General features: G+C 35.7%; 1 protein-coding gene across 3 annotated transcripts in view; it reads left to right on the top strand.

Moving 5' to 3' along the window:
* The window catches only part of LOC150086374 (lethal(2) giant larvae protein homolog 1-like), a 242,693-nt gene that overhangs the window by 217,179 nt on the left and 10,875 nt on the right, over window positions 1–14,639 (top strand). For all 3 annotated transcript variants that reach the window (XM_090372550.1, XM_090372551.1, XM_090372552.1), the window contains exons 21-24: window positions 1,490–1,610; window positions 3,587–3,802; window positions 8,779–8,886; window positions 9,266–9,375. In XM_090372550.1, coding sequence (XP_090228676.1) covers window positions 1,490–1,610; window positions 3,587–3,802; window positions 8,779–8,886; window positions 9,266–9,375 — 555 coding nt within the window. The remainder of the gene's footprint in view (window positions 1–1,489; window positions 1,611–3,586; window positions 3,803–8,778; window positions 8,887–9,265; window positions 9,376–14,639) is intronic.

Consider the following 14,639-nt stretch of genomic DNA (forward strand, 5'->3'; position numbering starts at 1 on the left):
ATGGTTTATGTATGGAACATCTGGCATGCTATAATGAGGAGAGAACTTTTCCTGGATTGAACTTTTACAGAGTGGTTTATGGTTGTCACTACTGCAACCCAGAACATAAGCACATTAAAGTATTACAACATAGCAGCTGGTAACTGGGTTGCTGTGGTGTCTTTAGCAATACAATAGAAGAATTAGAACAGATAGTAATGGCAAAACAGCCAGGTAGTTTAACATATGGTGTAGTAATAACAAATGATGCAAGAAATCAAGCTTTATATAGCATTGGCCAAGAAAGTCTCCCATCCATACCTTCCAAGAATTTGTCTAGTTCTTCCTTGAATTTATTCAACCCATCCACAACAACAGATGGAAACCTGTTCCAATGATCAACCACCTGCTGGCTGAAGGCAAAGTTCTGCACATCTATCCTGCAACCATCCTTCAACTTGAATTTATTCTCCCTCATGTGTGTAGTCTCAGCAAGTGGAAGAATGCCATTAACATTCAGCTTACTCAATCCATTGAAGTCTTTAAACACCTCTCTGATCTTCCTAGTCTCAAGAAGCTGCAATTTGCAGAACTGAAGCCTTTCTAGGTAAGAGCACCCTTTTGTTCCTTTTGCCAGTCTGGCTGCCTTTTTCTGCACCTGGAGAGAGGCCTCCAGAGCTGTATACAGGTCTGGAGGCCTTGCTCAAAGTTTCTGTATATCATTTACAAAACCCCATGAGCTGTCCTGGCAGCATGTCTGCACTGCTCAGAATTTCATGTCTGACTGCACAATTATACTAGGTCTTTTTCATTCTCCACTATCCTGAGCATATTACCATGTAGGTAGTTACTGCTACCGATGTACAGTTGCATTTATCAAACTTCAGTTGCCACTCCTCAGCCCATCTGCCCAACTTTTATAGATCCTATAGCAGTAGTGTGATCCTGCCAATCTTCATATTGTCTGCAAACTTGGACATGAAGCCTGATAGACCTTCATCAGTATGATTGATCCAGCATTAACTTGTATTTTCTGAGCTTATATTATTGTCTGTCAATTGGTGATTTGATTTGTTCATTCATACCATTCTTGCATAATTTTATACATCTGTTCTTTTTAGACACTATTTCCTATATATTTCATATATAGGAAATAGTCTCCCCTCCCCTAAACCTTGCTATGAATGCTGTGTGTGTGTGTGTGTGTGTGTGTGTGTGTGTGTGTGTGTGTGTGTGTGTGAGACCTCTTTTGATGTTGCAATGATCACTCAGTCCATATTAATGTATTTATAAAGATGATAATAAAACAATGTTTACTAAAGTTATATGAATGAACTGTTCTTCATTCAATGAAATTGCCATAATTAGTGGTCTCTTCAGACTGCATCCATATTTTAATTATTTTACTAATTTAAAATTACTTGTTTCTAGTTTGTATGCTCACTATGTAGAACTTATGGAAAAACATATGCATAAATAATATATTCACCTTTTTAATTGTTTCTTGCAGATGCTAAACACACAGAACATTGTATGATGTGCCTTACAAATCTTGGAGATGTCAGTGTATATAGTATTTTAGATCTTCATAAGCAGCTAGTCCATCATTGTATAAAAGCAGATGATTTTCAGTAAGTTTTTTTTTTTTTTTTGTTTTAGATATTAATAGTGGCATTAAAAGGCAAAACAAAGTAAGGAAGCCAGACTTAACACTGACCAAACAAAATAGATATATTTTATCTTCATGTCAGTCAAAGTTCTAGTTTGATAAAATTATGTCAAGTTCTAACGATCACAGTCCTCGCATAGCAAGATAGTTGTGTTCCTAGAAACTCTCATGCAATGCAAAATCGTGCAATATAAACAACAAGCCCAATGGGGAAAAATAGGGTTAGGTGCCGACCACCCAAGATTGAACATACTTTTGTAACCAAAACATTACCAAACACAATAAATAATCGTAATAAAATATTGCTAATGCTTCTATCGTAAGCAACTTGTTTTTTCTATCCAAACAGATGACAGCCGTTCCATCTCTTCCAATTCTTTGTGTATTAATCTAATGGATTTTAATTACACTTTGAGTTTTTCCTGCTATGAAAATGTTTTTATTTTCTCTGCATTCTTTGTAATTCTCGGCATTGCCTCATTTGGGTCTGTAGCACGTGCGATATCACAGCGTTTTTCATTTTGCTCAAAGCGTTTCACAATTTCATTTTTTTTCTCTATCGACAGAGGCAGACTGGCCATAAGCCTTACTGGGGAAACCCCAGTGGGCCAGAGGCGGGTGTGATTTTGGCCATAAACCATAGTATGAGGCCACTATAAATTTTCCCGGGTAAGAATTTTTGACCCAGTCCACCTCTGTTTATCGATATTGCTTTTCTTTTTCTCTCTGAATCTGTGGTGTCTTCACCAGGATGCTTCCTTTACTCATTTTTAGGGAATAAAGCACAATTACAAAACAAGGAGGCACGCTTGATACACATAAACAAAGCTGCGTGCGTGTAGCAACTGAATAAACAACACCATAAAGGCAGAGATACACTAACATCTCACATTTTACTAAAGCACATTTCTAGGGGTTACTACCATAAAACAAAAAAACAATTTCCAGTTCCGTTTCTGCTAGTGGAATCTGTTATAAACTGGTAGTAAACACTATCTAATTGCATTTGCAATTATACTGTTAGCTGGAATTGTGTTGGTTTTTATTCAGGGCACTTGAGTTTGTCATCTTTCTTGAATCTCTATCCTTTCAAATACTCCTTCATTGGTCCACACAAGTGATAACCACTGCAGGCCTAATCCAGGCTGTAAGATGGGTGGTTTGTGATTAGCTAATATCATTACTCTAATTTGCCATATGTGGACCACTGTATGCACACTATTGAGAAGCAAGTTGCTATAATACTGAGCATTAATTTTTGTATGAGATAGTAGAAAATAAAGAATGAATCTTTATCAGTCCCAAAAGGCATGCTTTAATCTTCCCTGTTAAAGGCTCCTAAATTTTTAGGTGGTTCAGAGCCTTTCACAGTAGTATTAAGTCTGTTTTCCAAAATTATCTGACAGATTTTAGAAAAGTTGTTGCTCTAATCAGATAATTTGCATCTTTTTTTCCATATTTTGTCTTCACCTTTCTTTTTTTAATAAAAATGACTGTTGCTATAAGTTCTACAATTATAGCAACAGTCTGACACTTTACTGCTTCTGATGTACATGCACAAGGAGATATGGCTGTATTTCAGGGAATAAGATCAGTTCTTACCACACCCACCATCTGCCATGAAGAGAATTTTTGTTCTGAGCACTGGTTTTTTAAAAAAAAAAAAAAAAGTCCTACCTTATCCTATCCTTGTGGTTTTGATCATATCTGAGTTCTTAAGATCTGGTATAACATTCAAAATTATGGCTGATTGTCAGATTGTCATGAGTGGGAACTAGGTTACAACTTTCTTGGGATAAAAACTAATTTAGTATACTTAAGTAAATTTTAAAATATTCAAACTTTTATAAGTATAAAAAATTCATATCATGATTTAAAATTTTCCATTTTATTAAAACTGTTTATACTGCATATTCAAAACTTTATTTTTTACAACAGTGGTATTTCTAGTCTGATCTTCTGCAAGACAGGAGAAGGTTTATATTTGATATCTCCTAGTGAGTTCTACTGCTTCTCTTTATCAACCAGTCACATTATGGAAACAAGATGTGAACTGAAGTTACCAGAGGGTGTGAGGCCACAAATATCAGATGAATATGAGATTGTAGAACAAGAGGAAGTAAAAGAAGAAAAACCTGCCTCATTGGAGGAAGAGTAAGTACTGAAATTTAAATATTCCTGAAATAAACTTGAGTACACCTGGACCTAACCAATTTGTTTGATGGTAGAGATATATGTTCCTGCAAATTTTCACTAATGGAAAGTCTGCAAATGGCTTCAGAGAATTACCAAATACAACACGGACTGTGTGATTGTAGCACTCATCTTAAATCTTATTTCTTGGGGTTAATATTAATGAAGTGTTTAGCACATTTACTTAGTTTAAATTTGTTAAAAAGGGTTTTTGCTTTGTTTATTAAATTTGCTGAACTTAATACTCGGTTTAGCAAATTTAATACATTTTCTAAAATTAGTTAAGTGAATGTAATTAATGCATTGCTTAAATAATAAAACATGCTTTAATTTAGCAAATTGTTTTTCTTTTGGAGAAAGGGGGTGGTAAACAGTTTTTACCTTAAAAAAATTTTATTTTTAATGATACACCTAGAAGCTTTGTTCATCAGTATGGAACCCGCTGCACGGGTTTCATACTGATGAACTTACAGCACTACCTATGCCATCACTATACAGGGTGTTTCAGTTAAACGTTTCAGAACTTCTAAGAGGGGTAGGGTACATCCTGACAACTCGAAATCATATAGCAATGTGGGGTCGGAAATGCTTTCCTGAAGCGGTGTTGTACACAGAAGCACCATAAAGAAAAGAGACCGTAAGTGAGAAATCGTTTTAATAATACATGAAAAGAAGCAAAAGGTACATGGATTAAAGTAAGTGTTCGAAGTTTCTTCCACGGGCTACAATGCACGCCTCACATCTCCGACGCATGGACATCCGAACATTCCGGAATACTCCAGGCGAATTTCGAATTTCTTGAACAAGAACGCCAAGTTAGTAGGATGGATGATTACACGAACGCAGAGTTAGCCGATATGCATTTGGCGTACGGGGCTGCAAATTGTAGTGGGCCAGCCGCACAGCGTTTGTACGCGGAACGATATCCGACGAGGCGTATTCCCAGTCATAATTTCTTTGCAAGACTGCACCAGAGGTTAGCTGAGAGAGGTTCATTTGAAAGAGCTGACAGGGACAGGGTAAGAACAGCACGGACTCCAGCCGTCGAACAGAATGTGCTGCAGCATGTACAGGGGAATCCAAGAACGAGTACACGAAGTCTAGCAAACGCAGTCGGGGTTTCCCATTGCAGCGTCTGGAGGATTCTCCGAGAACAAGACATGCATCCGTTTCACGTACAGCATGTCCAGACACAGCAACCGGAGGATTATGCACCTCGTATTGCTTTCGCACAGTGGTATCTTGGAAAATGTGCTACAAATCCCCTTTTTCCTGCTGAAGTGTTGTTTTCCAATGAGGCATCCTTCACAAGGGAAGGAATTTTCAACACGCATAACGACCATATCTGGGCGGTCGAGAACCCTCATGCAATATGACGTCGTGCAGCACAGATTCAATTTTCGGTCAATGTATGGGCCGGTATTATGGGAGATCACCTCATCGGACCTTACCTGTTACCGTGTCGTCTAACCGGACCTATCTACTTGATCTTTCTGCAGCAAGTATTGCCACAACTTTTGAGAGATGAACAGATTTCTGCATCGACGCAACAGACAATGTGGTTCCAACACGATGGAGCCCCTGCCCATTATAGCGGAGATGTTCGTAACTACCTGGATGTCACATTTGGTCAACAGTGGATCGGACGTGGTGGTCCCGTGCGTTGGCCTGCTCGGTCACCCGACCTATCATGTCTTGATTTTTATTTCTGGGGTCATATGAAATCGCTAGTTTATGACACCCCTGTTGACAATGCTGAGGTTGCAAGAATCGCAGTAGCTGCCGAAGAAATTCGAAATTCGCCTGGAGTATTCCAGAATGTTCGGATGTCCATGCGTCGGAGATGTGAGGCGTGCATTGTAGCCCGTGGAAGAAACTTCGAACACTTACTTTAATCCATGTACCTTTTTTGCTTCTTTTCATGTATTATTAAAACGATTTCTCACTTACGGTCTCTTTTCTTTTTATGGTGCTTCTGTGTACAACACCGCTTCAGGAAAGCATTTCCGACCCCACATTGCTATATGATTTCGAGTTGTCAGGATGTACCCTACCCCTCTTAGAAGTTCTGAAACGTTTAACTGAAACACCCTGTATATGCTGAACCTCTTGGTGATTTTGCTCCTAGGTGCTGTGGGATGTGTCCACTTATGGGGATGGGTGGTCATGGTGATTTGGCTCATGGGTGTATATCCAGTTATTAGGAAAGCCATTTTCTCTAAGATGTTCACTTTAACAATGTGTTTAAACATTGTGCATTGTAGTGTGAAATAAAATATAATTTGCTGTACTTTTAATTAGACTATTGAACAAAATGTTTATTTTAATTTACATCTAACTTTTGATGGTATTCAGAATAGGTGCACTACTTAATGTAAGGGTCATAGATATCATGAAAGTGATTATTCATTTTATATTAATTTCTTGGAAAAAAGAAATTATTTTACATTATTTATCAACTAAACTGATCCAACAAACAATATAAACATTCAAACTGATTATGGAATATTCTCCATAAATTTGTGAAAACCTTTTATTGATGTATCCTTCAAAATTAGCTCTGTTGCTTTCATCACTGCTTTTGAAAAAATTGATATTACACAACCTCAATTTTATTATATATATTTTTTTAACATAGGGAAAAAGGCAAATCACAGAATACCAGGTCTTGAAGTATCATATGAAATACATATTTTTCAAGGCGCCTCCGTAGCCAGGTGGGAAGGAGCAGCAGTGCGTAGCACACGCTTCTTGATTAAACCGGGGTTCGAGCCCGTCACCACCAAATACGGAGGATGCGGAAAAGGTCTGGGAATGACCCCCGCATATCCCGGAGCAATATGGCCTTAGTTGCTAATGCTCCTAAAAACCAAATCACAAACAAACATATTTTCCATATCAAAATTGAAGAACGTAATAATTAGAGCAGCATGAGGGTGCTTATTGTGTGGAGCATCCAATTGCTATGTATGGAGATTAGGATATTTCTGGCAGATGTGGATCTTTAAGTGCTGAGAAACATAACACTAACCAGTAACTGTGGTATTTAGTGACAATGCACATCTAGTTATCACGTAGAAAGTTATGGCTTAACTTTATCAGCAGGCAGCATCACCATTGCTTTCTTTGGAATGCGAGAGAAGTTTGACTCACATGGTACTCTGCTGTTTGCTCTTTAGATTGTGACGGTGTAGCTAGGTCCCATCTGCTATTATAATCTTTTCCAAAAAAATTCACTGAGCATTTCCTTCATTGCTAAACAGATTTCTCTACATATGTTTTTGTTGATGTCTACACTCTTGTGATCTGCTGTATTAGTTACAATTCGTGCAAAAAAAAAAGTGGCTGTTATAAATTATGTATTTGTACATAAATCCACTGGCTGTAGGTGCTATTAGAATATAAATGGGAATTTGAGGTTTTCAAACTGTCCTATAGAAACTATGGGGTTCTTTCAAGAAATCTTGGGAAGGGGGAATCAACAAGTGGTTTGTTATTTTATTTGTACAAGTATAACATAACCAGGGTAGGAGTGCAGTAGCCCACATGTTTGAGTCGATTGTGATTTGAGTCCACATTACTACTAAATGTGGTTGCAGTCCCACAAAAAAAATTTTTTTTTTTTTTTTTTTTGGAACTGCAACCTTGTCCAAATAAATTGGTTTGCAGCCTGAAAAATGGTTATAGAACAATTTTGTGGTTACAGATACTGTCCAGAAATGTACTAGTGATTTAAAATTTTTTAAAAAAACTAAACAAAAGAGCATCATATCGTTCTTTGTAATAGGTGTGATTAAGAAGTTTGTGGACCAAACTAATATTTGAGAATTGAAGCTTACCATTCTTGATAGGCTGCTTTTGGAACTGTTATATGCAAGGATGTTATGATACAGGTTCCAATTCCTTGATGTCCACTTTTCCATCCATTTTCTTTGAACAGCAATCACTGTAAAACTTCTCAGTATGGATACTAACCAAAAATAGCCTTAGCCAAAAAAAAAAAAAAAAAACTGAGTTACCCTGAGAGTAAGAAAGACAGACGGAAGTAGAAAGGAATCGCCAAGAGACTGATGATATCCAGCTCGGGACCCTGGGTGTGCCAAGCCCATACTCACCAGATGCGAGCCCCTGGGGGTTATATATATGAACTGACATACCATGTGAAAGGGCACTATGGTCAATGCCAAAAAACTTCAGAATAATCAAAGATGGCAGTGAAAGTTTATTCATATTGATTGCTTTCATTTTGAAGTTACTGTAGAAACTTTCCCAAATATTTTGGACTATTACAAGTGAGAAGTACAATGCCATCTATAATTAACTTTTTTTTAGCCCCATTGTGATATGCTTGATGGGTTGCTACCTGCCAATGAAATGGTTAGGAAGGGCAGACTACATTATAAAAGATATGTTATGCAAGTTCTGTTTTATTAATTCAACAATCAAATAAGTATGAAGCATTAATTTGGTTAATTTTTTAAAATAATTTTTATTTATTCATTCCAATAATGGTTTTGGGCTTCACTTGGTTTGATAGGTATGGGTTCAAACTCCATCAGAAATTAGAGAAATGTCTTGAGGGGCATCTTCAGTCTGGCTGTAATAACAGATTTCAAATGGAGCAAGTAGAGTTCCAAGTTATTCTGATTTTTTTTTTTTTTTTAAGCCCTCACAACATGTAAATTGCAAAACTCCCTTGCACAGGCAAAATACAGAGGCACAACATGGCCCAAGAAAGTACTAGTAACAGGCTGGGTAGAAATAATTAAATTAAATTTTTGATTGGAAATGTTCCTGTGGTCCTATTTTCACATTTTTGAGAAATGTTTAAAGTCATTTTTATGCTTTTGTAGGAGTTTAATTATGAATTTAAATCTATTTTTGTAACAAGTTCTGGAGAATAATTACTTTTTTTTTTTTTTTTTCCCCCTTATTAGAACTGAAGAGAAAAGTGGAAATGAAATTGTGAAGCCTGAGATTAATGGTCAAGAAGAGGAAAAAAAGGATTTAGATATCACTGTAGATAGTGTAAAGGACCATCTAGGGTAAATGAATTTCAGTCTTAAATAGTTTGGAAGCTTAGTGTCACTGTTTAATGCATAAGGCCAAATCTAACCTGCAAAAGGATTATCCAGGCATGTGATAGTATGGCATATCAAGCAGGTCATAACCTTAAATTTGTATAAACTTAATTTGTTATCCTATAATACAGAAAGGTCAGTCCTATAATATAGAAATGTCATTTGTGGTGACCACATCCAAGTGAACTTTAATTCAAGGAAGGAAGGAAGGGAGTATTTTAAAAATACAAGGTCAAAAATAACAGCTTGAAAATATAGTCTGATTGGTTATCAAAATAGATGCTTTATTCTTGATTTTTATTACACTAAGAATAATCTAATTTTCTTCTTTCTCTTTTTTCAGTACTGAATCGCATATTGTAGTTGAGAAAGAACAATCTAATGTGATCAAAACACAAGAAACTATAATCACAACAGTAACTACAGAAATAACTGTAAATGGTACAGCAGAAGGTAAGTGAAACTGAGTTGTGTTATTTAAGATAATTTCTTCTAATATTACAAAAAAATAAAAAATTTAGTTGTAAGGAAACCATTTAATCATATTCAATTTTTCTTCATTTCTAAACCTCTAAAAGCACTACATTGATGTGCCAAAATGGCACAGCCAGAGAAGAATAGAAAAATGACTTCAGTAAGGTGGTTATATTACAAATAAGACTGGTGATTTTAATTACTTTGAATAATTGACAGTTTCAGTGTGGCAGTCTCAAATTTTCTAATTTCAATCTACCAGTTTTATTATTATAAGTAATTTTCGTCAGTTCTTTGATATTTTACTAGAATAAAACGGAATAATATCCAAGCTGAAATCAGATCCTTCCCGATTACTAAACATGGTTAGTAAATATTATTTGAAGATAATAAAGCACTGAAACCTGTTGATTTAATTGTTTACTTCCAATTTGGAAATATGCACATAATGGAGTCATGTTTTGTGGTATTTTCTTGCCTGCAAAAACAGTAACTAAGGGCTATTATTATTTAATTCTTAAAATTCTAGTATAAATAAATTTACAAAAAAAAATTTTTTTTTGTAAATCAAACTCTTCTAATTAGAATTTGTTTAATGGTTAATTTTATGTAAGTAAATAAAAAAATTAACATTAAAAAAATTCTTTTGGTTTCAGTCTGATTTAAAAATTTTTTTTTTTTATAAATTTAATTTTACTGGAATTTTAAGAATTACATAATAATAACCCTTAGTTCAGTTATTATTATGTAATAATAATAACTGAACTTGGCCTGTTATACCATACGATCACTCATCAGTGAAGACAGGATATTAGAGCTGGAAAAGGAATTAGAAAATGTGAATTGGAATATCATTGGTTTGGCTGAAACAAGAAGAAGAAATGAATCACTTAAGTTTATCAAGTGGAAATCTGCTGTACACCAATGGAAACAGTGAAAGGAGTGAAGGTGGAGTTGGGTTTCTGGTCCATAAAGATTTTAAAAACAACATTTTGTAATTCAAAAGTACATCAAGGGTGTCAAGACTAATATTCAAGATTTCTAAGAGGTACAAGCTAAAGATTATAATGATTTATGCACCAACATCAAGCCATGATGATGAAGAGGTTGAAGAAATGTACACCGAAATCGAGTCTTCTAGATGAGCAGAAAACCCACTACACTATTATTATGGGGGACTTCAATGCTAAGGTTGGAAAAAGGCAAAACAGTGCAGAAAGAGGAACTATAGGAAATTTTGGAATTGGTGAAAGAAATAAGAGGTGAAAGACTTGTGGAATTTGCAGAATCTCAAGGACTGTCAGTAATAAACCCTTTTTTTCAAGAAAAGGGTGAACAGGAAGTGGACATGGAAGAGTCCAAATGGATTAACTACTAATGAAATAGACTTCATCCTGACTAACAGAAGATATATTGTGAATGATGTTACCGTCCTGAATAAGGTAAATGTTGGAAGTGATCAACAGAATGGTAAAATGTACACTTGATATAGATGTAGGAAAGGAAAAAACTGACTCGAGTAAATAATACGAAGGTCTTTGAGATAACAGAGGAGGAGAAAAAGCAGTATGTACTGGAACTTACGAACAAGTTTGAGCTTCTGCAGACTGCTCAGGACCAAGATATCGACGAGGAATATTACAACTTTCTGAAAGTGATAAAGCCCAAGAAATCTATAGGGAAACAGAAATCCAAAGAAGAAAAAATTAGTCAAGAAACACTTGTCGTGATGAACCGAAGACGACAAATGAAGAGCAAGAAAAACACTGACAGGGAGAAAATTGAGTATACTGAGTTATGCAAAGCCCTTTAGAAAGAGAGGACATAAGAAGATTTAACACAAGAAAAATAGAACAAGCATTAAGGGAAAACAAAAAGGATTTAAATCAGCAGCCATGAGCAGTAATACAGAAAGACAAATGATACTGAAACTGAAGAATAGCGATGGTGTACTTATAAACAGTAGAAGACTACTATAGAGAATTATACAAGGAGCGAGGAAATGATACCAGCAGTGGGGAAGATGGATTGCAAAGTAGCAACGCATTGACATACCCAATATTCTTTCTGATGAGGTAGAACATGCATTGAAGAAAATGAAGAATCGGAAAGCTCCGGGGGAAGATGAAGTTACTGTAGAGTTGTTAAAATTGGGAGGAAGAGACATAACACAAAAACTGGCAAGGTTCTTCACAAAGTGCATTAGAAAAGGTGACGCCTAATGAGTGGAATAATGCAATCATAGTTTTGCTGCATAAGAAAGGAGATAAATTGGAAATTATAGACCAATTAGCTTGTTATCCCACATCTACAAGTTGTTCACAAGGGTCATTACTAACAGATTAGAAAGAATACTTGATGAGATTCAACCGAAAGAGCAAGCTGGCTTTAGGACAGGATTCTCAACTATGGATCACCTTCACGTAATATCACAGCTCATGGAGAAAGCAAATGAATATAAAACACCATTATGCCTGGCATTTGTGGACTATGAAAAGGCATTTGACTCCATACAGCATAAGGCAATGTTTCGGGCACTGGAAAGACAAGGCATAGATACCCCATATATTATGATTTTGAAGAAAATATATGAGAGTGCTACCTCCTTTATTAGACTAGACAAAGACAGTAGGAAATTTAAAATCGAGAAAGGAGTTCGACAAGGAGACACAATATCTCCAAAGCTGTTTACTGCTGCCCTTGAGGAAGCTTTCAGAAGATTAGACTGGTCGCAGAAAGAAGTCAATGTGAACGGAGAGTAACTAAACCATTTACGATTTGCAGATGACATTGTGGTCATAAGCCACGATCCCAAAGAATTAGAGGAAAGTCTTAATCAGTTATGCACAGTTAGTAAGGATTTTGGACTAAAGATGAATATGGCTAAAACAAAAGTAATGATGAACAAGTATGCCACGGAAAGGGAAATAATGATTGAAGGAGCTGTAATTGAAAAGGTGGAGTCATATACTTATCTGGGACAAGTTATTAGCTGTAATAATGATAAATGGCTGGAAGTCAAGAGAAGAATAAATTTTGGATGGATAGCATTCAGGAAATATAGTCACATACTGAAGAGCAATATCCCAGTTTGTCTGAAACGTAAAATAATGAATCAATGTATTCTCCCCACCATGACTTATGGAAGTGAAACTTGGGCACTCACCAAAAGAATGGAAGAGAAGCAGAACTACACAGTGAAGAATGGAACGAATTATATTGGGAATCAGACTTAGATAAGAGAAACACATGGATTAGGCAGCAAACTCAAGTAAAGGACATTCTTATCAAAACTAAAGAACTAAAATGGTCTTGGGCAGGACACATAGCTCGAAGACACGATGACAGATGGACTAAGAAAATAACAGAATTGTACCCAAGAGGAGTTAGAAGAAAACCTGGAAGACAAAGGTGGAGATGTATAGATGAAATTCATGAGTTTTTGGGTAGTAAATGGATGGCCAGTGCTCAAAACAGAAGGAACTGGAAAGTTGCTGGAGAGGCCTTCATCCTGCAGTGGATTGAAAATGGCTGATGATGAACCCTTAGTTATTGTCTTTGCAGTTACTACTGAAGTGGCAATGAAATATTTTACTCCATTATGTTCGTACTAGAATATACACGGAGAATATTTCATCACCATAACTATTTCAGAGAAGTAAAGATTAATATCAAAGTAATTACAAAAACCCTTTCCCTTAGCTGCAAAAACAAACTTTGAAAGTTTGAGATTTTTTCACTGTGATGACAAAAGCTAAGAAATTGTCTGCTCTCCAAACTCAACTAAGTTAGTTTCACTGGGAGCTAAATCAATTCTCAGGATTTGAAAATTGGTTGGAAAAAATTTTGGAATTTTTTTTTTTGTAAATAAATTTTACTGCTAAATAAAACCTATTGCCAAAGGAATTGTCTTTTGTCTGAATTATTCAAGTTCAAAGAGCTTTCCAGACAGAGGGACAAGCAAATTATTATGTATTATATAGATTTTCAAGTAGAAAATTAAGCCAACATAGGCTTTGAATGTTTTATTATCTTAAAATAACTGTTTACCTATGAAGGAATATCTGAAATGCAGTAACTTGTGTATAGTGAATTGTTTTAATGGTTTTGTTTTGTGCACATGTTGCATATGCTAATATTATTCCTTTAGGTCAGTAAATTTTGCACATTAAAGAAATGTTCAGAATTTGAATTTCTTTCATGTGTTAAAATTATGTAAACTTTGAACAACATGATTTATGAACATGAAATATTTTTATAAATCGTGAACTGATCAATTTTTAGCATATGGATTGGATTGTTCAGAGAGTAAAACTACTTCCACTTGCTGGTTTAATCGCAGCTTGGTCAACTTGCGTGCATGCATGTATGCAACTTTATTCCACGGTGAATTTTTGGCCTTTCAATCTTAAATAGCCAATTAACCATAGATTTGCATTTAGAAATAGTCCTGTTATTCTATATTTCATATAGGTCTAGGATGTGTTAAGAATGGAAAGGTGTGAGGTAAAAGTCAATCTGCAATTTAAATTATCTACATTTTCTTTATTACATTATTAAAAAAAGTGGAATGGAAACTCTTGTCTTTACATTTCTGCAATTGGCAAGATTATTAACTGCCTAGTAAATGCAACAATCTTAATGCCTACATCATAATGAACTTCACTTTCTACTCAAGTTGCCTTGACATTTTAATACTTTTAAACAAATGTGAGCATCAATCAAATTTCATGACTTAATTTTGCAGAAGTATTGAAATTCTCAAAGTTCTCAGAAACTTCAACCTTACTGGAGTTTTCATGTACCCTACGTGAAAACACCAAGGTTAAAGTTTCTGTCAAATAACTAAATATCCAGCCAAAGGCAGTCCTGTGGTCAGAAACAGCTTATCAATGTGAGAGGCCAACAGATGCTGACAACATTTGTGCACGGTAACAAAAGCTACATTCAGTCATATAACAACCCTAAAATAACCAAAGTTACTTATTATCTGACCATTAGAATGCAGAACTTATCATACCTTATTCAGATGGGATACACAGCCAATGACTGAACCAGCTTCCACTGTTGTCAGCAAAGTGGATTCAGGAACACCAATGCTGGAGGGGTGCCTCGGTGGGCAGGAGCAGCAGTGCGTAGCACACTCTTAATTAGACTGGGGTTCTAGCCAGTGATCACCAAATACGGAGGATGCAGAAAGGTCAGGGAATGACCACCGCATATCCCTGGAGCAATATGGCCTT

Source organism: Mastigoproctus giganteus, chromosome 4 (assembly GCF_048544385.1).
Source record: "Mastigoproctus giganteus isolate SK-2022 chromosome 4, ASM4854438v1, whole genome shotgun sequence".
NCBI lineage: Eukaryota > Metazoa > Arthropoda > Arachnida > Uropygi > Thelyphonidae > Mastigoproctus > Mastigoproctus giganteus.